This window comes from Notamacropus eugenii, chromosome 2 (assembly GCF_028372415.1).
Source record: "Notamacropus eugenii isolate mMacEug1 chromosome 2, mMacEug1.pri_v2, whole genome shotgun sequence".
Classification (NCBI taxonomy): Eukaryota; Metazoa; Chordata; class Mammalia; order Diprotodontia; family Macropodidae; genus Notamacropus; species Notamacropus eugenii.
Genome location: NC_092873.1, coordinates 292846907 through 292869837, shown reverse-complemented (window position 1 = coordinate 292869837; position 22931 = coordinate 292846907). Strand labels below are relative to the sequence as shown.

The 22931-nt window shown below is 37.6% G+C and overlaps 1 protein-coding gene across 2 annotated transcripts in view; it reads left to right on the top strand.

The window, feature by feature from the left end:
* PTPN22 (protein tyrosine phosphatase non-receptor type 22) overlaps window positions 1-22931 on the top strand; it is a 76161-nt gene that overhangs the window by 46817 nt on the left and 6413 nt on the right. For both annotated transcript variants that reach the window (XM_072644389.1, XM_072644390.1), the window contains 9 exons: window positions 46-122; window positions 226-1043; window positions 3609-3689; window positions 4159-4286; window positions 5330-5357; window positions 7979-8062; window positions 14032-14147; window positions 15458-15488; window positions 21576-21647. In XM_072644389.1, the coding sequence (XP_072500490.1) occupies window positions 46-122; window positions 226-1043; window positions 3609-3689; window positions 4159-4286; window positions 5330-5357; window positions 7979-8062; window positions 14032-14147; window positions 15458-15488; window positions 21576-21647 (1435 nt within the window). The remainder of the gene's footprint in view (window positions 1-45; window positions 123-225; window positions 1044-3608; window positions 3690-4158; window positions 4287-5329; window positions 5358-7978; window positions 8063-14031; window positions 14148-15457; window positions 15489-21575; window positions 21648-22931) is intronic.

Here is a 22931-nt window from a genome sequence, read left to right as displayed (position 1 = left end):
CTAAGACATTTCTTCACCCATTGTCTTCTTCCTTTTCTTCCAAAGATTCAAGCAAACCACGCAGCACCTCAGCCACATCCAGCTGTAGAAGATGATCCTTATTCTTGCATTCTACCAGATTGGTGAGTTTGGTAAATAATCCACATATGGAGAGATAGGAGAATATGTGCTTGTCAGTCATGAGGATGCTTTGTGGTCTCACTTATTATTGTTTGTTTGTTACAGTCCTGCTGAAGAAGACCCAGTCATTAAATGTCAGCAGAACAAACATATGACCCAAGAAGAAACAGTACAAGCTTCATTAGATTGTGGTGTCCCTGAACCACATGTAAGTCAAGGACTCAGTTCCCATTCAGTTGAGCAGGACATTTCTGTTGAAGTTTTGGAGTTAAACTGTAGTTGTGAGAAAAATTCAGATAGGCTTATGAAATGGGAAACAAAGCTATATCCACCAGTTGGGGAGCCACTTCAAAAGCATGGAAGTTTGAATTTGAACTCCGTTTTGGCTGGGACATGTTCCAATTCGGGAGCTGCAGATGTCAGCAGAAGACAGACCAATACAAAGACACCATTAACACGAACCAAATCCATTCCCTTTGAGTTGCTACCACAGAGACAATTGAAGGAGTATGAAATCAATGCTGCATTTCCTTGTTTGGATGACCTGCAAGGCCTTTCCTACTCTTCTATTGACTTACAGGCTCAAAAGCCAAAGAGTATTTCTTCAGTGGAACTGAATCATTTACTAAGTGGCACAAAGTCCAAAATGCATAATGTTTCCCATCCAAAAGCTCATGTTTCCAGTGCATACAGGATACATCCTTATACTTCCTTAGCAGAAGACCCTTATTTTTCACAACTGCCTCCAAGTAATGCTGATCCTCCAATGTGTGTTGATTTCTTGGAGAAGCCAGATGGAACTGTCTTTTCATCATCTACAGCCATTACAACTCCAATTTCTGATGGTAGTTCATCTAAGCCTTTAGCAGCCAATCTTCCATCCAATCATTTTCACCCACCTCTCAGTGGAAGGACATCAGTGGGTAAGTTGCTAACAAAGGATGTGTACAATCCTAAGATTAATTACATTTTCAGTAAATGTGGTTTCCTATTTAAAAAACAAGGTAGCTGTCAACAGACTTAGCGTCAGGAAGAACCGAGTTTGAATCCAGCCTCAAACAGTAGCTGGGTAACCCTGGGGCAAGTCACTTAACCTCATTGGGCCTGAGTTTCCTTGTCTGTCAAATGAGAGGACTGTACTCAATGACCCTTAAGGTCCTCTTGAGCCCTAAAGTTTTTTGGTCTTAACAAGTATTTTACTGTTAACTGCACTGGCAATGCCAAGGAATAACACCAAGCTAATAATAATAGCTAATATTTGTATACAGTGCTTATCATGTGCCTGGTACCCAATATTATCCCCACAGCAAACCTGTTAGGTAGGTATTACTATCATTTCCATTTCACAGATGAAGAAACTGAGGAAAACAGAGGTTAAGGGATTTGTCACACAGTTGGTGTCTGAGGCTGAATTTGAACTCAGATATTCATGACTCCAGGCCTGCAGCTCTATCTACTATGCCACCTATGAACACACATGCACACACACATATATGTCAAAACTCATTTCTACTGGTTACCCCGTATTTTTTATTGGAGGGGAATTTAGTTGCAAAGATTAAATGTGATAGAAATATCATTGCCTTTTTATACATGATGGAAATGAAAAAGAACTGATGTCCGTTTCTTAGTAGTATGCTAGTAACTTTTGCTTCTACCCTTTTTGCTGTAACTCTGGCATTACTCATCCTCTTTAGGTGCAGTACAAATTTTGTTGGTTTTTGATGCTAGGTTTAGAAATGTGGGTGACTTTCTACGGATATTTATTTATTATATATTTATTAGGGATATTTAGAAGTATTGGAGTGATGAATGAAAATCCTCTAAAGCCTTGTTATGGCAGGAAGGGGTCTCTGGTTTTTTCAAAGATTATGCCAGCAAAGCACAAACTCTCAAAGTATATAGGTCAGGCAGCAGACTCTGTGGTTGTCATTTGAAGAGTTCAAAGAAGCCCATTATCAGGTTTGTCATCAGGTGAGGCATTTTGGGTGGGCCACAGTCTTAAATTACCTGAAGCTCATTTACTAAGGCATAAAGGCTTGGAATCTGTATTAGTAAAGGGAGTACTCATACTTGTGAAATCACAGATCTTGGAAGTTAAAGAGGTTATTAAGGGTGAGAGGAGACAGAAAAGAAGCTAATTTTCTTTAGCATGCATATAATCAGGTATTTTCATTATACAGTTATTATTACATATACAGGGATAAAATACTCCTTGCTATTCTGGAGTACTTACAAGGCAGAATTTCTCGTAACTAGATCAACAAAGTATAGTTATTATATTTGCAAGGTACAGAAATAGCTTTGTTTGCAGAATATTTTGTTGCAAAAGGGTTATATGTGTGTTACGTATATGTGTGCATATATGTGTGTATATGCATGTGCTTATGTCTATATATCTTTCCTTGACTCAATCTAAAACAATGAATAAAATTTCCTAAATGCCTACTGTGTGCCTGGCACATTGCTAGATATTGGGATATAAATACAAAATCCCAGATTCCCCAGAGTTGTCTAGGAATTTAAATGCCTCACTGGATACTTACATCTGTAATAACAAATCCCCATTTTTAGAGGTCTGATACATATGCCACCTAGTGGTCATTCACTTTTAATATCTCCCTGCCCCCAAAAGATTCAGTATTTTGGGAAAATATTATAAATATACACTAGTACCCCATAATACTGGTATCTAGGAATAAGGGAAATGTCTTTAGTCGAGGTTTCTGCATTATCATCAAAGATATGCATTGGATTCATATCTTAACCACTGACAGATGAGTAAGATGCATGGAAAGTTTTATATTATTTTTTATTGTGCAAACTACATAAAATATGCAAGGAAAAGTGATATGAAAAACCTTAAAATTTCCTCAAATTCATGTATTTTGTTTTACTAATTTACCTGGTTCTTAAGAGACAGTCATGAAATCTGCTTGAGTTTTATATGAGTATAAGGTTTTAAAAGAAAAATAGAATATCAAACATTTGAACAACACTTCAAGGTTTGCAGGGCATTTTTGGATGTACTATCTCATTGGATCCTTACAAGAACCTTGGGAGGCAAGCACTGCATTTATTGTTATCCCTACTTTACAGATAAAGAAATTAAGGCTCATGGAAGAGAGGTAATTTGCCCATGGGGACCAGTTAGCGTCCTTAAACTCCTAGTTTTCCTGCCCCTAAACCCAATGCTCTTTCCACTACATCACATTGCCTTTCTGGGCCGGCATGGGTAAGGCTGGATAGTTGCTGAGGTCCCTAACAACTGCAATTCTGTGAACTGAGCTACCTGCGTAGGTATAATGAAAACAAGATCAGAGACCGACCACCTTTTACTTCTCCACCCTCCCCCAGGTGGTGGAACAAGTAGGCAACTCATTGGTTGAAAATGATTAATGATGCAATCAAGAATTTGCATTAGAAGACTCTTTGGATTGTTCAATCCTATTAATTGAGTCCATATCTTTGGCATTTTTGATAATCAGACTCTTCAGGATTAGATGATGAAATCCCTCCTCCTTTGCCTGAACGGACCCCTGAATCCTTTATTGTGGCTGAGGAGTCTGGTGAGTATAGACGGCTTAAAAATCCTAAAGTGGAGAGACTGTTGCCCCCAAAGCTACAGATATCATGGTGTCCAGAACAAAGTTAGCTGAGAGGAGTGGGAATCAAAGAATGAGGTGCTGTAGCAATGGCCTGGAGGGTGGTGTTCTGAGGCTTTTCGAGGGCCTAATGGTGGCTCCCTTGGCCCTTTGCACCAACAGACTTTGAGAAACAAGTACAGAAAGCACTTAGGAGGACTTTGAGAAATGTGCCTCCTGGGGACAAAGCCTAGGTCTTCCCAATATAGTTATGTCTCTGGTCACCACATAAGACTCATATAAAATGAGAGCATAGTTGGACTACATCATCACCAATCTCTTCCAGCTCTAAAGATCTATAATTCCACATGTTCTGTGTGCTGGTTTTGAGTCAAATTTAACTTTCAAGGGAATAAATGTTCTCAAGAATTGAATCATACTTAATGGGTTCCAGGAAACTTTTCAGAGATAACTTCCAAACCCCAGTCTTCACCTGTGAAGCTAACTGGAACATCACTGGAATGGAGTGGAGTTTCTGAATCAGAGAAATCTGATGATTCAATTCGACTGAGACCAAGTAAGGTAAATAAGTATATCTCTTCTGACTCATCTCATCTGGGTTTACTTGATTATGGTTCTTTGTTTATGCATTTCTAAGCAGTTATCCACTCTGTTAATTCATTCAATCAATATTTATTAAGCACTTAAAATCTTTGAAATGATGCTAAGCACTACAAAGGATAACAAAGATGAATTTAGGTATCATTTCCGTCTCCAAGCTTATAACCTAGCTGGGGAGATTAGACAAAAATAACTGCAGCGGAAGACATACGATAAATTCTGGTCAAAAATTCAAAGATAAAGATCTTTTACGGCTGGGTAGATCCGGTTAGGAGGTGGCATTTGAAATGAACTTGAACAATTAATTGAATAAAAACAGAGTCATTCATGAGTTGGCAGTTCCCTATGTCAATCCTCTGATAGGCAATCTAAGTTAACTGTGGGGCAATATGTTGTGAAAAGCAACTTTCTAGCTTCTCTGCATATTAAATCAGCTTCTTATAACAATAATGCCCTGAACTTCAGGGCCAAAAATTATACATAACTGTTTGGTATTTCTATCTAATTCTGTAATCTGGTCTACAAATTTTACAAAGACTAGGCAATTGTTTTAAAATTTTCTATTGCCTATTTCAGACAATACACAGTAGGCAGGCACTTAATTTTGTATTAGAAGCACCATGAAGTTGGATAAGTATCATCAATATGTGCTTTAATATAGACACTTATCCTAAAAGACTTTATTCTAAAAGGAGCTCAGAAATTAAGTTAGGGCTCCATTTTTTGACAATCTGTTTCTGGTTTTTAAGAAAGGAAGTTCAGGAAAACTCTGAAACTTCAAGAGGAATTTCTAAGTAGGAAGGAAATAAATTCCTCCAGTTGGATATAAAAATAACTATAAGAATAGAAGATAATAGTTTTACAACTCATCTGACTTATGAATCAGGAGGATCAGGGAGCCTACTCTACAGCAATCTCCATAGGGACATGGGAAATAGTATTTCCATTATACCACTTATTGTCTCTTCAACAGAGTTAAATGTTTTCCTTTTATTTACTTACAGAGTGTGAAGCTAAGAAGTTCCAAATCAGGTAAAATTGTCCTTGATTTTATTTTTTAAAACAATTTTTGAAATGACATAATATAGACCTCTTGGATACTGTAAAAAATGGTTCACTGAACTTTAAAAGTAATTCACCCCCCAAAACTGCAGTTTTTTCAATAGCTGAAGGTATACAATCTTAGATCAAGAGGTGATGTTTTGGTTTCTTTAGTCCACAAGTTAACTTCTTTTTTGTGTCATGACCTCTTCTTGCAGTCTGTGAAACCTAAAGACCCCTTTTCAGAACATTGTTGATGCATAAAATACCTAGAATTACAAAGGAAACCAATTATGTCAAAATACAGTTATCAAAATATTTAAGAAAATAAATTTAAAGACCCCATGTGCAGAACCCCTGCCCTAGTTTATAAGGTCCTCCCCACCACTCCCATCAACTTATCCCACCCTATAGGCAGGTTTAAAATGTAGTTCTCTGTTCCTTACCCATTTTCCTTGGTTCTTTTTCAAATGAAATATTGCAAGCCGTTTGGCCATTACATTACTATGGGAATGTGGGGTAGGGGAGAATGGAAAGGGTGTGTTCAGGAGGGTCATTTGGACTTGGCCTCAAATTTAGCATTGGGCAAGGATTTGTCACTGTTCAGCTAAGGGGCATTTGAAAGGTTTTGCCAGACTTAATAACAATGGTGATATTGAATGAAAGCTAGATGGATATTTCCTCAATATTTATCACTTATGTACAGGAAGAGACTAGAATACTGGGGTTTTTTTTGTTTTTTTTTCAGCACACCTTTTTCATGCTTGGATGGATTTGTAATCTAATCAATATATATAAGTACTTCCTCCAGTGATTCAAAATGAAACACATTTTCACGTATGTTCACGTTCTTTACAAAGACTTAGTTAGGCCTCTCTGAATCTCTGAGTTGTAGTCACGAGATGGAGCTTTGACTGTGTTTTTGTCCCCCAATTTCCAATTTTTGGGGGTGCTTTCCTGATATTTTTGTGTCTCACACCAGAGCAGTATTGATAGATTAGGAAAAGGAAGTGGCTGAGTCCAGTCTAATTCTTTCAAGATTATTCAGATCTTATCAAACAAGCACTGAGTAGCTACTGTAGGCCCAGCACGTTTCTAAGTAGTAAAGAATATGGAAGGAGAGCCAACTTTTTCCTTGAAGTAGTTTTTATATTATGCAAAGGACTAAACACACTTTATATCTAAATGCCAAACTTTTTTTTTGTGCTGACATGTCTTGATAGAAAAGATATGGATAGGCAGTGGAAGAGATGGATGACATCCCAGGAGAGGGTACAGAAATAACAAAGGTACAGTGACAGGTATGACTAAATTTGGTACAGTTAACAGTGAAGAAATTGGCTTGACTGAATTAATGGGAAATAAAGTCCAGAGAGATAAGGATTTTTTGAAAGCCAGGCCGAGGAGTTTGGATTCATTGTAGCATGTGGAAGAAAATGTGTTGATTCTTCATCAGGGGCTGACCTGATAAAATTCTTTTGAGGAAAATTAGCCTGGAAGTGGTATACTGTTATTTGCTGAGTGACTCGAGTTTCACAAAGCATCTTGTCCTGGTAAACAGAAAGTCTACATAGTTTCCAACATTTGAAGAAATAGTCATGTTTTCCCTTAGTATATGTAGGGCACAGACAACAAAGCTTTAAGTCCATTTCAGAGACAAATGTTAGGATTGCTACAAAATCAAATTAATAAGTGAAAGTCTAGCATTAGTGAGACCTCATAGTCATGGCAAAGGGGTTGCAAAGCAATATGCCCACCAAGTGATACAATGTTCAATTTTATTGGGCTCCAAAATATATGCCACATGAGCCACTTTAACATATGTGAAGAAGACTTTTGTAAATATCTTACATGTTAACAATTTTTCCAAGCACATAATGTGTTTACATGATGCTTTACACTATCTGGCATGTCCTAGTAGCCCTGTGAGGTATAGCTACATTTTATAGACTCACACAACTAGTGTCAAAGTCAAGACTGGAACCCAGGCCTTCCTGACCCTAAATCTAGGATGCTATTACAACAGGCTGCTTCTACAGGTGAGGCTGTGATTAATAAAATGCAAATTCATTTCACAGCATGACTGACTTCACATTTTAGCTTTCTGGTACATTACTAAGAGTCATAATGACTGTCATGTGGGAGTCAAATTTTTTTATGTTAAAACAGGTCCTCATACTTGTAAAAATTGGGAGCCACTGCACTGGCATTTAGTTGTGTTCAATCACCCAATAGAATTTTTGAACTTCTTAAGTTTGTTGTACTTGCTACCATGTTGTAGAAGCCTCAAAAAGAAGCTCCTCTTCCCTTGAAGTTTACAGACTTAAGAATGGGACTTCACTGTATCCCTAGGGCTCAGCACAGCTATTGGCATAGAGTAAATGTCTCAACAAATGCTTGTTTAATGACAAAAAAAATTACTGGAAAGAAGTTACTGGACAGATGTAGGTAGAGAATTAATAAGATTTAATGTCTTGTGTAGCTGCAAATAATACTGAATAAGTTGATCTGGCTACAATAAACAGTGCTCATCCAGGATTTAAAAGAGTTTGGTTAAGACCTAATTTTTAATTGAAGGGCTTTTTTGCTTTTCTGTTCTTTCTTCATCTCAGAGATACATGAGGATCGTTCTTCATCCCCTCCTCCTCCGCTTCCAGAAAGAACACCCGAATCCTTCCTTCTTGCTGATGAAGACTGTAAGTAACAATGCCTCCTCCTCCTTAAAGAAAGGTTTTGTAAATGGAAATATAAAGAGATCAAAGATACCATTTTAAGTTTGAAAAAGCTGGACAGAAATGGAAAGCACAGAAATGATCATGCAGGATATAAAAAAGGTACAAAACTGAAAATATATGAAAATAACAAAGAAAAAAAAACAGGACAAATGGTTGAACATGTAGCTCAAAAGTGACACTAGCTGGGTGCCCAGACTTGAATTCTCATGTTTCTCAAGGAATGACTAGTTCTTATGGAGCTATGTAAAGTGCTAGTAGTAGGTTTGGTAGGCTTAGGAGCTGGTTTACACTAAATCAGTCACAAGAGGCTGATTTATATGTCAGAATAACAATTTATTTATAATATATAATATGCCTTCCTAGAAGCTTAAATCGTTCCCTATATTAAAGTACCTGGGAAACTGAAGCACTGATTTAACCTTCTGGTTATATCACTATGTTGCTCTCTGCTGGGTAGCATTCTGTTGTCACTGAGCTGCTTTAATATATTGGGGTGTAGGAAATAGCCTCTTTCTGAGAAGGAAGAGGTAAAGCTCATTTGGTGCATAGGCAAAAGTGAAGAATCCCACATCCAACCAGGCAGTCAGTAAAAGCCAGCAGATGCTCTGAGGCTAAAATGATATCTACTCTTTTGGCTACTTTACCACTGGTGCCACTTGAGGCACCAATCAACTATCAGGTCTGGACCCTTGGCTAAATCCTTAATTACCAAGCTGCAGTCCCAAACCCATGTTAGAACCTCCCCAACAAAATCCCACTGAACCTGAGCCACCAGAGCTATGCAGCTCCTGCCCATCTTCTCCCCTGATGGCATGCATATGAACCTAGAAACAAGACCGAAGATTGAACAAAAGAGGAAAATCTGTTAGCCTCTGCTGCCATCAACAAACCTCTGGGTTGGCACTTCATTCTGCCCAGCACAAAAGTGCCAGTGAAGAATGTGCAGTCATTGCAGATCACACCTGACGTATGGAAACTGTTATTATTCTTGTTCTTCACTCATCTCACTCAACAGGGAATCTCATTTCCTAGTGGGCAACAAGTGGTTGTAATGTATTATCTTTACAAGGGCCTGGGTTATTTTTTAGACAGGTAAACTGCCCAATCTTTCAATTAGTCAGTTGTCCTATATTTTCCTTGCACTGCTAGTTCACTTAGCAGAACTCCATTCCCTTACTGAAGTTTTGGACAATGAACCTGAACATCATTACTTACCCCTTCCCTCAATACAATGTAAATTCCCTGAAGGCAGATGCTATTTCATTTTTGTCAGTTTCCTAGCACTCAGTAGGTGTTCAATGCTTCCTGAATTGAAAATTGAAAATCCCTACTTCTTCCAATAAGAGATCTTCAGAGCTGAGGTCACAGGTCAGCAATAGACCTCTTTTAGTTAATCTTAAATCAGTTGGTTTATGTTCTGGTTTAGGCCTAACTTACGCCAGTCCCTTGGTAGTTTCAATTTGATGGCATGTAAACTCTTTGAAATTAGGGATTATTTCATTCTTTCTCCTTTTATTACCAGAGCCTAACATAGTTCCTGGCAAATACAAGGTGTTTAATACTAGCTGAATGATACTGGAACAAAAGGAGACACTATTAGGTAACTCAACAATAATCAAAAGATTGAGTTAGTCACAACAGGAGGATATTCATCAAGGATATTTACCAAGCATACTACTCACTGATTCAGCTGAAGAGTCCCTTGTCTCAGTTGTCCTTCCTGGTCCAACAGCCAAGCAGTAAAAAGCACCTGGAGCTTTTTGTGGCTATTTCATAGCCAGATGGCCAGGAAGTAATGACCATCAGTTTGGGCCTTTAGTCCCCTCAGCCAATCAAGTCTTGAAGATAGTTTCAATATTGCTTAAGGAAATATTAGCCTACCTCAAATGAGGCAGGGAATTAGGATAGTGTTCCCATGTAGGATACCAATGGGCTGTTAGTCTGTTCTGTCTTCCTAGACACTGAAGTACAAATTATTAGGCAACTGTGACTTTTATCCAGACTTGAGGAGGCAATAAGGTAAAGCTTGTGATAATATCCTTAGTAGCGCTGTACATATGCATTAGAAATGTGCCATGTTCATTATACTGAATCTTTTGCTCTGTTGTGGGTAAAAGATGAAATAACTGAGGAAAACAAAGGTTTGATCTTCTGAGAACATCAATTTATTAAGCCATACATGCCAATTACCTAGCAAAGCAGGACCAGACCTCCTTAGCTTAGGCTTGGACCCCAAATACGGGGGAGACAAGACTTATACACCAAAAACAATTAATAAAATAATAAAATTAATTTAAAAAACAATGACTTAAACAATAATAACACTTATACACCAAAAACAATTAATAAAGTAATAAAAAAGAAACAATATAACATTAAGTATCCTGATTTCTAAATGGAGGAAAGATTAAGGATTTGCCAAGTTGGGAGAGCAAGAGTGAACAGAAAAGGAGGTGTCCCACTCCTGAAGTATCTCTAAGCAGTCAAGGGACCATGGAAATAATAACTGACTGATTAATATGGCGCCAGTTTTCAAATAAGACATATGAATTGCTTGAGATGTACAATTGTGAGAAAACTGCCTGCATCAATCTTTGGACCTGTGTTTCTGATCAGCATAACCTCAGTCATTGGTTAAGAGTCCCTAAACAGCAAGGGAGGTGGTCCAGTTTCCCAGTCAAACAGTGTAGGTTCGAACAAAGCAATAAGGTTTTCTCACAATTCCCACAATTGAATAAAGTTTTCTCACAAGGCAAAATTTGGACTAGACCCATAAAAACAAAAAGGGAAGTGAGTTAGCTCCAGAACTGAGTCACAAGATGGAGTCTGATTCACTCGATTCCCACAATTAACCACTTGTGCTAATCCCCTCAATTCCCTCAGCTCAGAACTCAGACCTCTGGTTTTTAGCATGTTCATCAGTATTCAGTTTAATCTTTAGACAAGTCTCCCTGAGGGTAGTTTGCTGAATGGACTTTTTGATTTCTGTCAAGACAGATCCCTCCTATAGAACTTTACACTATGAAAGTTTTCTGGCCATGACTGTGCAGACACTTCCAGAATGCTGTATATAGTCCTCCTATTTTCTTCCAGAGATGAACACATGCTCCCACACGCTCCAAAGGCTTGTTAGCACTGTACAAGTATGAAGTTATGAGCTGGTTGCATTTTCCATTGAATATAATGAATTCGTACTTTCTACAAATACTTGTTACAATCTTGTTTTGTGCTGTTCTCAGGGTTATCTTTTTACCTAAGTTCAAAATGATCTTGTGCTCTTAAGGCAATACTGTGAAATACTTTAGGTACTTCCAAGTGCCTTCCAAGAGACCACTTACAGACTAATAAGTCACTGATTGCTTAGCTCCAACATCTACCATTCTTTCAACAGCAGGGTACTCTCTGGATTAAGAAGCTTGTGACCCTGAGGATTACACCCTTGTTTCATGGCCTGTATCACTTTCACATGATTCAGGCTTGTGGGGGCAGGGGGGGAAGAATGGGAGAGTGGGCTGGGAAGAAGTATCAGGTAGACCTTGGTGCTAACCTCCATGGAAGAATTTCAGTCCTGAAGAGAATGGAAGCTTTCTGAGGCCCCCGTGTGTATGAAAAATTAAGAGGGTGTTCAAGGACCCCAGAATGGTGGAAGTTGCTTGTGGTTAATTGCAAGTGTCTGGGTTCTTAATAAGGAAAACCACAAATAAAAGAAAGTGACTCCCACTCTCCCAAACAACTATCATTTACATAATACAGCACTTTGAGGTCTGCAAAGCACTTTGTTATTTCATTTGATCCTCACAAGCACCATGTGAGATAGGTGTTACTTTTAGTCCTACTTTACAGATGAGGAAACTGAGGCACAGATCAGGGAAGTCACCTGCTAGGGCCATACAGCTATCATATGTCTGAGGCAGGATTCAAACTCAGGTCTTCTGTACTTGAAGTTCAGTGCTTTAGTCACCTCCTACTTCATTCCTTTAAGTCAACAAGAACTTATATACTGGAATACAATAAACATTAAGTGCCTATTATGGGCTAGGTACCAGTGCTAAACACTGGGGATACAAGAAAAAAAATCCCTGACTTCAGAGAACTGACAATCTAATGGAAAAAAACACAAAAAAGGAAGCTGAAAGGGGTAGAGGGAATGGTACCAAGGTGAGGGCATGATGATGATAGTGGTGGTGGTGGTAGGCAATTTTGAACAGGGTGGGTTTCTGAGCCCTCCTTTGGGGGGACTTTTGGTCTGCATCTCCAACTGGAGGAGTAGAGGCAACTGAGGGTACTGATGAGGTGTGAGTATCAAAGCTGATGCAATTTCTGGTGATGGTGAGCCTCCTGGTGATGAACTATTCCTGGGGGAGGGGGAATTGATGGCAGATGATGGTGGAATCAATCCAAAGAGTGTGAATGGTGGGAAATGAAATTGGTGGGGTTGCTGAATACTCTTTAAATGGAGGCTTTGGGAGTTTTCTCATTTATGAAATAGATATTATATGCCCAGGCATTATGTTAAATTCTGGGGTTACAAATACAAGCAAAAATATCCCAAAACAAAAAATGTCCCTGCCATCAAGGAGTACATATTCTAACAGAGGATGGGAGGAACTAATCAATCAGAGGCAGGAGTCCAATTGCTAGGGTAGAGGTATTTTCAGGATGGAAAGGCTGTAGGGACAGAATGAAGTTCCAGAGTGAGAAGTCTGCAGTGTCATAGTTGAGAAAGAAGTCTGGAGAGTCAGGAGGGAAGACTGGGCAGTGGGAACTGGCCAGACCTTTCAGCAAACCTTGGACCTGACCAATACATCTTCTATGTTGGCACAAATCCTTCATATGCAAGTGTAATTAAGCTTAGGAAACAGTATTTCAAATTAGTAGGGCAGCTAGGTGGTGCAGTAGATAGAGCACCAGTGCAGGAGTCAGGAGGACCTGAGTTCAAATCTCACCTCAGACACTTGACACTCGCTAGCTGTGTGACCTTGGGCAAGTCACTTAACCCCAATTGCCTCATCCTCCACTCATCCTGATTTCAAATTAGTTGAAATGGCCAAGTAGATCAAGATGTCCAGTCTTAAGGATATTTTTGATTAGGGTTAGACTAGGAATAGTGTAGACACACAAATGAGACTGTGGATCACTGATTAAGATTTATGGAGAAGATTGTATAAATTCAGACCGTCCAGAGCCCCTTCCATGTCTATGGATAGTCCTACCCCTGACTATGGATCTTAATGCTTAAATCTCTGCTAGATTTATGGGGAACTAAATGTAGGCCCTGGTCTTGCTGAACTCCACAGGAACTATGTGACAGCATGGATTGCTGATTTTTTAAATGCATTCTGATTAAAAGTGCCAATCTCTTTATAAGAGTTGGTTTTGGCAAGAGGAGGGAGTGAAGGTGAGGGACATGCACATTTCATCTAAAATGAGATAGACTCTGGAATAAAGGATATTAGAGGAGAGATTATGGTCTGATTGAATTAGGAAGACTAAGTAGTTTAGTCTGAGATAGCCTGGTTTCCTGATTAGATTTGAGAGACTGCACCTTTTGACTTGGAACTTGGGAACTTCCCATATTATATGGTCTCCTATTAGAATGTGAGATCCTTGACAGCAGGGGCTGTATTACCTATTTGTATATCCAGTTTATTTTTTAAATATATTTTTATTGATATAGTTTTACATTGTAACTGAGCAACTTCAAAAGACAGGTAATCTTACTCATTTTATGCAGATTACTTATTAGCATAAATTTCTAAGATACTATCTATCACTACATGATCCTATTCACTAATTATGCTACCACAGCCTAAAAAGACTATATAAAGAACTATGGGATAAGTATATGTTTGTGCACCTAAGCACACAGATCAAGAGGCTAAATGAATGAATGTGTATTCTTATGTTTTATTAAGTTTTTTGTTTTTTAGCTACGCAGGTCCAATCTGTAGAAACTCATTCTACCAACTGCTTGGGGAGCTTGGAAGATATAACTTCTTCTCAACAGTCACTGAAGACTTCTGGAAAAGGCTTCACAAGGAGTAGGGTAAATGTAATTCAGAAATTCCAATGATTTTCAGTTGCTTTAGATGTATTTTTCCTTCATTATAAGGGAAAATTGCCTTGGTTTAAATATTTTTATTTTATAATTGTGTTTGGTAGGCCTACTGCAACCAAAGTTAACAAAGGAAAATACAAAACACCAATCAAAGAACATTTCCTTAAGCATTTCTAAAGCACCTACTATGTAGGAAGTAACTGAGGAGTTACTGGGCTAATAAAAAGAGCTATGTATCTGCCCTAAAAGGACCTATCATATAAGTAAAAATTTTTTAAAGTATATTATCAACAAGTGGAAATAAGAGAGATTGAAAACAGGTTACTAGTGCATGTAGATGATATCAGAATTGGGTGGGGTTGGGAAGGCTTCTAAAGATAAGTTATGGGGTAAACTTTGAAAGAAAATCAGAACTGGATAAGATGATGAGTGCAATTGCCTGAGGAAATGAAACAAAAAGCATGCTGGGGATGAGAAGTAGGTTGGTTAGGCTGAAGAAAAGAGAGCTATGAGGCTTGGAAGTTTAAGAGACTACATTCCTATCTTGGCTCTACTGTTTACTGTAACTTTGGACAAATTATTTAACTTTTCTGATTCTGTTTCCTCATTCGAAAAATGAGGTGTGTAGGGTTGGATGATCTGATAAGGTCTTTTCCAACTCTAAAAGGAAGATCCTATGATTTACATACTCACTGTCTTGTGGACCTCACTCAAGAAAATGTGAAAAGGGCCAAGTTATATTATTCAATCTGTTGGTATATCTGAGATGGAAGAAATAATCTATTGCTTTATAATTCAGATTGTATTATTTCTAAATGGTATGATATACCTCAGATGGTCCAGAAAAAGTTAGAATGTGCAATGTGCAAGTTTCTCATTGAACTTAAAATGTCAAGATGAAAAAAAAAAGGTTTGTGCTATGGCAGAATTAGTATATCATTTTCATGGTTACTTTTAACCAATTGTTTGTTCAGGGTGATAGCTGATGTCTCATTTAATGAAACTTAAACCATTTTAGTTGTTTTTAATTATTTTAAAAAGTTGTCTTCAAAGATAATCAAATAAAATACAAAATAAGTAAAATTTCATGTAAATATTTTACCATTTGACAAAGCATAAGCAAATGAATTAACCTAAATCCATATTATCTTCCCTTTTGTTTTTTTCTCTCTCCCTCTCTTTAGAAAATTGTTAGCACATGTGCCACATGAGTTCTCCTTTCTCTACATGCTTCACAAATTTTTTTGAGTTCTGTGGTGAAAAAAATTAACATTCTTCTTCTCTCCTTGTTTTTACAGAGTTTAAAAATTCTACGAAATGTGAAAAAGAGTAAGTTTTTTAAAAGTTATTATTACTGACTATTTAGCATTTCTATTCCAGGTAGAGCTAAATCACCAGGTACAAGTAAACTGGGGAAGTGATCCCAGGTCCTGTGCTTTGGACTGATGATACTGGGTCTTAGAGAGGAAAATGTAAGAGAAATTTCCTGTTTAATAGAGAAGAATAATCATTTTTATAATGTTTGGCTGTATACCCATCCTAAGATGTTCTAACATAAGACTGTTATTTAAAACTCCCAGCAACCTAACCTCAGATGTGTTCTTTTTGAAAACAGTCATAGCAAAGCATATTGTGAACCAAATGTGTTGTTTTTATGAAACAGGAGAAGCACTGACAAGTTTTCAAATTTCACAAAGTATTATTAGCAGCAAGGGCCTGTTGTTTACCATTGTGCTAAAATGTGATGAAAATAAAACCCACAGGCTCCTGCATTTGGGAAATTCTCTCTACAAGCAGATATTTTTATATATTTCTGAACACATCTAGAAATACCTGGCCAAAGATGACAAAACACGATTATATGTTTGTCAATAAATTCAGTAAGTTAACATTTTTGTGAACATTTTAGAACCCCAAATTTCTTTGGCTTTACACTAGCTCCTCTTTGGTTGAAGCGTACCTGACAAAGCCTTGGTAATTTGGGTCAGGGCAAGATTAATATCCACCTAGAGACACAGAGAGCTCCTTTGCCCCTTAAGCTTATCACTTACTGTTGACACCATGGTAACTGGACCATAGAGCTAGGCTGATGCTCCTACTTAATGAAAGTGTAGAAAAATTCCCTTTACTTGTTAGTTTAGACAAGACAAAGTTGCAAATTTTCAAAAGGGATTTTTACCAGGAAAACTAAAAGAAAATAGCAAAGAAAATAGCATTGATATGATTGTTCAGTTGTTTTCAGTCCTGACTCCTCATGAGCCATTTAGGGTTTTCTTAGCAAAGATACTGGAATGGTTTGCCATTTCCTTCTCCAACTCATTTTCTGGATGAGAAAGCTGAGAAAAACAAGGCTAAGTGACTTGCCTATGGTCACATAGCTAGTAAGTGTATGGGGATAATTTTAACTCAGGAAGATGTCTTCTTAACTCCAGGCCTGGCACTCTATTCATTGCACCATCTAGCTGCCCCACTGATAAAAATAAATTCATAAAATACCAGTAACAACTCACATTTATAAAATAGCTTAAAGTCTCCATAATGCTTTCCTTACAAAAATCTGATGAGTTAAGTAGTTATATCAAGTGTTAATAACTACATTTTATAGAAGAGGAAAGTGAGGCTCAGAGGTTAAAAATGGCTTCTCCAAAGGTGTACAGCTAGTATCTGAGGTGGAATCAAAACTCAAAGTCTCCTTATTACCAAGTCCAACACTACTGTACAAGGTAAAACACTGTAACATGCTGCTTCAGATCACCTGCTCTGGCCTTGGTCCAAAATTAATACAATTACTGGTCAGACTGGCATAGTTTATGTGATACCTCATTCTGTTCCTTTCCCTGACCTCAATTCTCAGTTAGAGGCTAAAAAAACCCACAAACCAAACCAAACACTCCCACCATCTCCCCCCACCCCACCCCAGCCTTATATTCGATTCTGAGGTGAATTTGGCTTGGTATTCCTGTCTGGTCTGGGGAGATTTTTCCTTCTTTTCAAGCATTGACTTTGGAGACCATTCCTTCATTTTTCTTTTAGTGGTCTCTAAATTCAAGTCCCAGAAATTCTATCCCTGGCCCTGATCAGTTTGGTTTCCCTGAAATATAGTGAACTCCCAGTTACAGGTGGCTTCTACTCTCCCAGGAAGCTACACTTCCTTGCCTATGGTTTAAGGTCAAAAGTTCTCTTTGTTGGGAGCCTGTTGGGGCTGCTGTTAAGAATTGGTCTTACCAAGAGTTGGGCTAGCTAACCTATTGCTCCACCTAGACCTCAAGAGCAACTCTCTGCAAAGAGCAGGTAAACCAAAGAGACCAGGCCTGGCCCTTATCTTTGAGGTTTCTGAAACTCCACTTTATGATCTCCCAGGGGGTGGAATATGAATGGAATATGAACCTGGACTGGGGTCTGGAAGGCCAGGGCTTGTGGTCCAGTTAGGTTATTTAGAGCTGTGTGATTGTGGCTATGTCACTTTACCTCTGGACCTCAAGATCATCTATAAACTGGGATAATACTGAACTAAGTTACAGGGTTGATGAAAGAAAAATGCTTTGAAAACCTTAAAATATTCTGGGTTATTCTAAGTTAAAATGTGAGATACATTTGGTTCAATAACTTGTGGTCTGTTCAGGGCATGTCTTTTAGGCAGTACAGACCAAATTATAAAATCAGGAAGTTCCCAGATGAGTATAGATTTAGAATAAAGGAGGGAAGTGCTCTTAAGGCATATTTTAATCAAGCTGTGGTACCTTATTAAATAGTCATACAGCACAAAGTTGAAAAGGTTAAGTAAAATGTCAGATGATCAAGTCAGGATCCAAAAACTGGCTGAATCAATTAAAATAAAATTTAATACGGATAAATCACATCTGAGTTTTAAAACAATCTCCACAGGCAAAATGTGGGAGAGATGAGGTTCAATAGTAAAGTATCTGAAAGTGATTTGGGGGTTTTGGTGGCCTACAAATTCAGTAAGTCAATACCATGAAATAAGAACTAAAAAAGTAATGTGGTCTCAGACTGTATTAAGAAAGGCAGAATCCAAGACAAAAAAATGATAGTTTTGCTATATTTGGGCCTGATCAGATCACATCTAAAGTATTCTAGGTACCACATTTTAGAAAGGCTTGGATTTTTAGAAAGTTGGAGAGCTTCCAGAGGAGGGCAATCAGGATGGTAAAGAGACTAAAGACTTCAGATAAGGATCAATTGAAGGAACTGGGAATGTTTAGTTTGCAGGAGAGACTTTTAAGAGTATCTGAAGAGTTGTCAAGTGTAAGGATAGGATTAGAGTTTTTCTGTTTAGCCACAGAAGAGAAAATTAGGAGAAATGAGAAGTTGTATTGGTATTGATATAAGGAAATATTTCTTAAAACCAAAAATGAACTACCCCCAAGTGGTATCAGCTGCCATGGGAGTTAGTAGATTACCCCTCACTAGAGGTCGTGGGATCAAAATTGGGTGACCAATTGTTTGCAGGCTGTTGGGGGTATTCTTGTTCAGTATAGGTTGGATTCATTGGCCCTTGATGTACTTTTGATTCACAGTATGATTACACTCCATGAACGTTTTTGTTAAAGAACTGGTACTGGTAATCTAAATTTTGGACACCTCTTCTCCCCTAACTGTCCTGGACACTTTTGGAGATACACACATTGTTAATATAGCATCTAAACATATTTTAAATTATAAACAGAAACATAAAAAAATCCACTCAAACATACAAAGAACAAGAAAGGTTTTTATGACAAACTAAACTTCTAGGTAGTTTGTTTTTTAAGATGTGATATATACAAAACATAGCAAAGTAGTAACAAAACTCAGTATTCCATTAGTCATCAAAAACTTGTGTGATCCATGACAAATTACAGTTTCCAAGATTAAAGTTAATCTTATATTCTAAGCTTAGCTTTCCTTTTTAAGGAAGTACACCACCATATAACTAGAGTCTATAGTACACACAATAACCGAGGGAATTTTACCTCAGAACTATTAAGGATTCATTTTTCAATGACCTAGTTTCAGGGCTTCATCATAATAAACCCCTGCAGAGGTGTTCTGTGCACGTATTCCAGTGCTGAGTAACCAACAGTATCTAGGACACATAAGACTAAATGAGGAAACATGGTCTCAGATTCAGAAGGGGAACTACCAGACCTACATCTCCCCCCACTCAACCTCTCTTTGTCTCTTAGTACCAGGGCCCTAAAGCAGGTCCCTAAGAACAATCACTCACTTCTAATTATAATGAGTGAGTAAAAAGCACAAGCATAAGGGCTGATCCCCAAGGAGGATTACTGTGGTGCACCACGGGTTCCTGTTCTTTCACACTTTTATTTTCACCACAAAGCTTCCCCTATACTTGTGAACTAAGAAATACCCTGGTCTTATTAATAAAATATTTCAAAAAACTTTCTTTTATTGCTCCTATAGCAATGGCTAATTAAATTGTTTTATGCTGATTTTTGTTAGCTTCAGTTTCAGAGGATATTTCCTGATCTTATTTATAAATCCTAGGGGTATATCATAGTACATATAGCCTCTCAATAAGCTTTCAAGTCCTGCAAGTCAAACTTTGAGTGCCTTTGGGCCTGCCCAGTAAGACCCTCTCTCTGGTTAGGACACCTCCAGCTTCTCATATCATAATAGAGCTGAACAGGCTTCTGGGCCCTGGCCATTTCCTCAGGTTCTTTGTGATGACCCATCATTCAGGTAAACCTGGAGGAAAGGGTTTCCCCCCAAACCCAAATTATCATTACAATTATACAAGGTATATGATGGTATAAGTCAGTGGGTCATCATTACTTTACATTTGGGCCTTGTCATCACAGGGTTTACTGTCTAACATTAACAAGTAGCACAGGCAGTCCTTTTTGCTGTCCTCCATATGCACACAAAGCGTAAGACTGAAAATTAATGTTTAGACCTTTTAAATTATTGTTTTGTTTAAAAAGTCTGTATAAGCCTCTAGATGCTATTTTCATTTCTAGATAGTGCTTTGTGAAGTAGCAGTAAGGCAAAATGCTCACTATGTTTATATTAGGCTATTTTTGCAGACTGCCATAAAAAATACATGAGGAAAGTAAAACATTAAAAAAGACATTTTTTAGGTAGTGTTGGGTGAACATATGTGAATATGCAGCAAGTATAGGCTGCATATAAATAACTAAAATGGGGGAAAAATCTTATCTAGTCAGAAAGACTTTCTTGGAATAGTACACTTAGAAAAAGGCCGATGGGAAAGACATACATTAGCAAATAGAATCAATATCAATCAAAAGCTATTTTACAATAGCTTACAAAAGCACTGGGAATATAGAGAAAAAGCAAAAATAATCCCTGCCTTCAAAGAGCTTAACATTCAAATGAGGGAGACAGACAGACGGACAGATATGTAACACACACATTTATATGTTTATGTGTATATGTATGTGTGTATATCTATATCTACATGTGTTAAAAAACTGTACACACAGAGAGAGTAGAGGAAGGCAGACCGAGGGAAGGGTTTTCCCTTTGGGGTGGAAGGGAGGGGGCAAAAAAGGGCCTGTTGCATGAGATAAAGCTGAAGCTCAGTCTTAAAATAAACTAGGATTCCAAGAGGCAGAGGTTTGGAAGAACATTCCAAGCATGGGGGAGAGCAAGGGCACAGACATGGGTAACGGAGATTGAATGTCACCATGGCTGAGAAAACAGGAAGTGGTCCAGTATGGCTTTAGCTGAGTGGTCTTGGGGGCTGGGAAGGAGAAATTGGGGAAGCAGATAAAATATAAGAAGACAGGAAAGATGGGAGCATGTTAAGAGATTTAGATGCCAAACTGAAGCATTTATAATTTTGTCCTATAGGTAACAGGGGCCCGTTAAGTTGATTGACTTGGGGGGAGGGGAGATATGATTTGACTTACACTTTAAGAAAATCTCTTTGATGAATGCGGGCTAATGTAAGGGAAAACATGGAGACTGTGGAGGAATAAATGAATGAATATGAGAAATAATATGTATAGTAACTGGGTACAAAGTAAGTTACAGTTCATGATATAAAATTTTGCGACACAAAATTAGATTTTTAAATTCTCAAATGATAAAAGAGTAATTATAAAAGTTTTGCTGTTTTTGCCAGATCTTTGTTTTTACTAACTTCATTGCAATTAAATTAACTTATTTTTACAATTCAATCAGAAGATTTTGTGGTTTTAATCTAATATGCAAAGACATTTTGTTAAACATGATGATGATGCATATCTTCCTGGGCATAAAATAATATAACTTTTATTTGCCGTTCTATAAAGATTATGGGTATTAATTAAGTCAGTAAAGAATTGTGTTTAATAGACTGTAGATTGGAAGTCTCATTCTGTGATGTGAAGAACATACATCCAAGTTTGTTTTTTATTTCTTTCCCTGAAACCTTTCCTATATTTGCAGGTATCTCATCACAACCAATCAAGCCAGCAGAATCTGCACAATCAAACCACTCTAGCTCCTTTCTGAACTTTGGTATGTATTATTCTGAAGTTACTTTTTAATAGTTTTGGCCAAATTGTGTGTGTGTTGAGTATAGGGCTTTATACTTTGAATTTATCTTAAAGTGACAAATAGAGACCTTACATTTATCTCATAATTTTGAGACTTCTGTTGTCTCTTAACTCACTCCAGGATGGACTGCTCAGCCCACTTCAGAAACTAAAACTAGTCAAATGGATATCTGTCTAGTACATGGTAGAAAAACAAGTAAATTATATGAAAGAGAATACAGAGTTTATAATTGAGAAGTCTGGTTCATGGCTAAAACAAAGTTATAATGAATCCCCAAGTAGGATGAAAATAATCAACTGCTGCTACTTGACCTTGTGAAAATCACTAAAAAATAGATGATAAAGTAGCTTTAGCATCTTAAACATGTTAAGGTAATTGTTCACCCAATTATAAACATTATAGATCTATAATTGTGCAGTGATTATCTGGTATCATTTCATACATCCTGTTATTTGCTATATACATGGTACTTCTAGTACCACTGTAGACTGTCATTTAGTTGTAATGATTATGGCAATTAATGGAGAATATTATTACTAAAGGATATTATTAACCAAAAAGCTCAGTATGATCCAAAAGTGCTTAGACATTTTATGGATAAAAGTAACTAGCATACAAGCCTATGAAAGCTTGACTGACTCCTGTTTGTCCTGATACCTTGATTTTCAGACAGAAACTTTCTTAGAATTAAAATGTTTCTTATTTTGTACCTTCTATTTATGTGAATCAATTAGACAGTCACTTCAACCTGACAGTAAGGTAGGGCTGACCCAGCCTTCTTAAAAGCTCTGCTAGGGGAAAATAAGCTCTAGCCAAGCCAGAAAGGCTTTAAGTGAGGGCCTAGTGATAGGATGTCGCTAAGGTACAGTCTTAGTTCTATGCTACAAGAGCCATCAGCAGAGGTGTGCAAGTGTGTGCCATTCTATTCCATTCCATTCAATTCCTTGTCTTTCACCTGAACTACTACAGTAGTTTCTTAATTAGTTCCCCAAATTCTCCAAACCATCCTCTAAAGAGCAACCAAACTAATATTCCTAAAATATAGATGACTCAAAAAATGTTCAGTTATTCCTTACTGCCTCTAGTATAAAGTGCAAAATTCTCAGTCTATCACTTACAGCCCTTTGCGATCTGGTCCTCACCTACTTTTCCACTATTAAATGAAAGGGCTGGAGGACATAAGTGATCTTTAAGGATCCTTCCACCCTCAAGTTCTATTTATAATTCTAATGAAACTATCTGCTT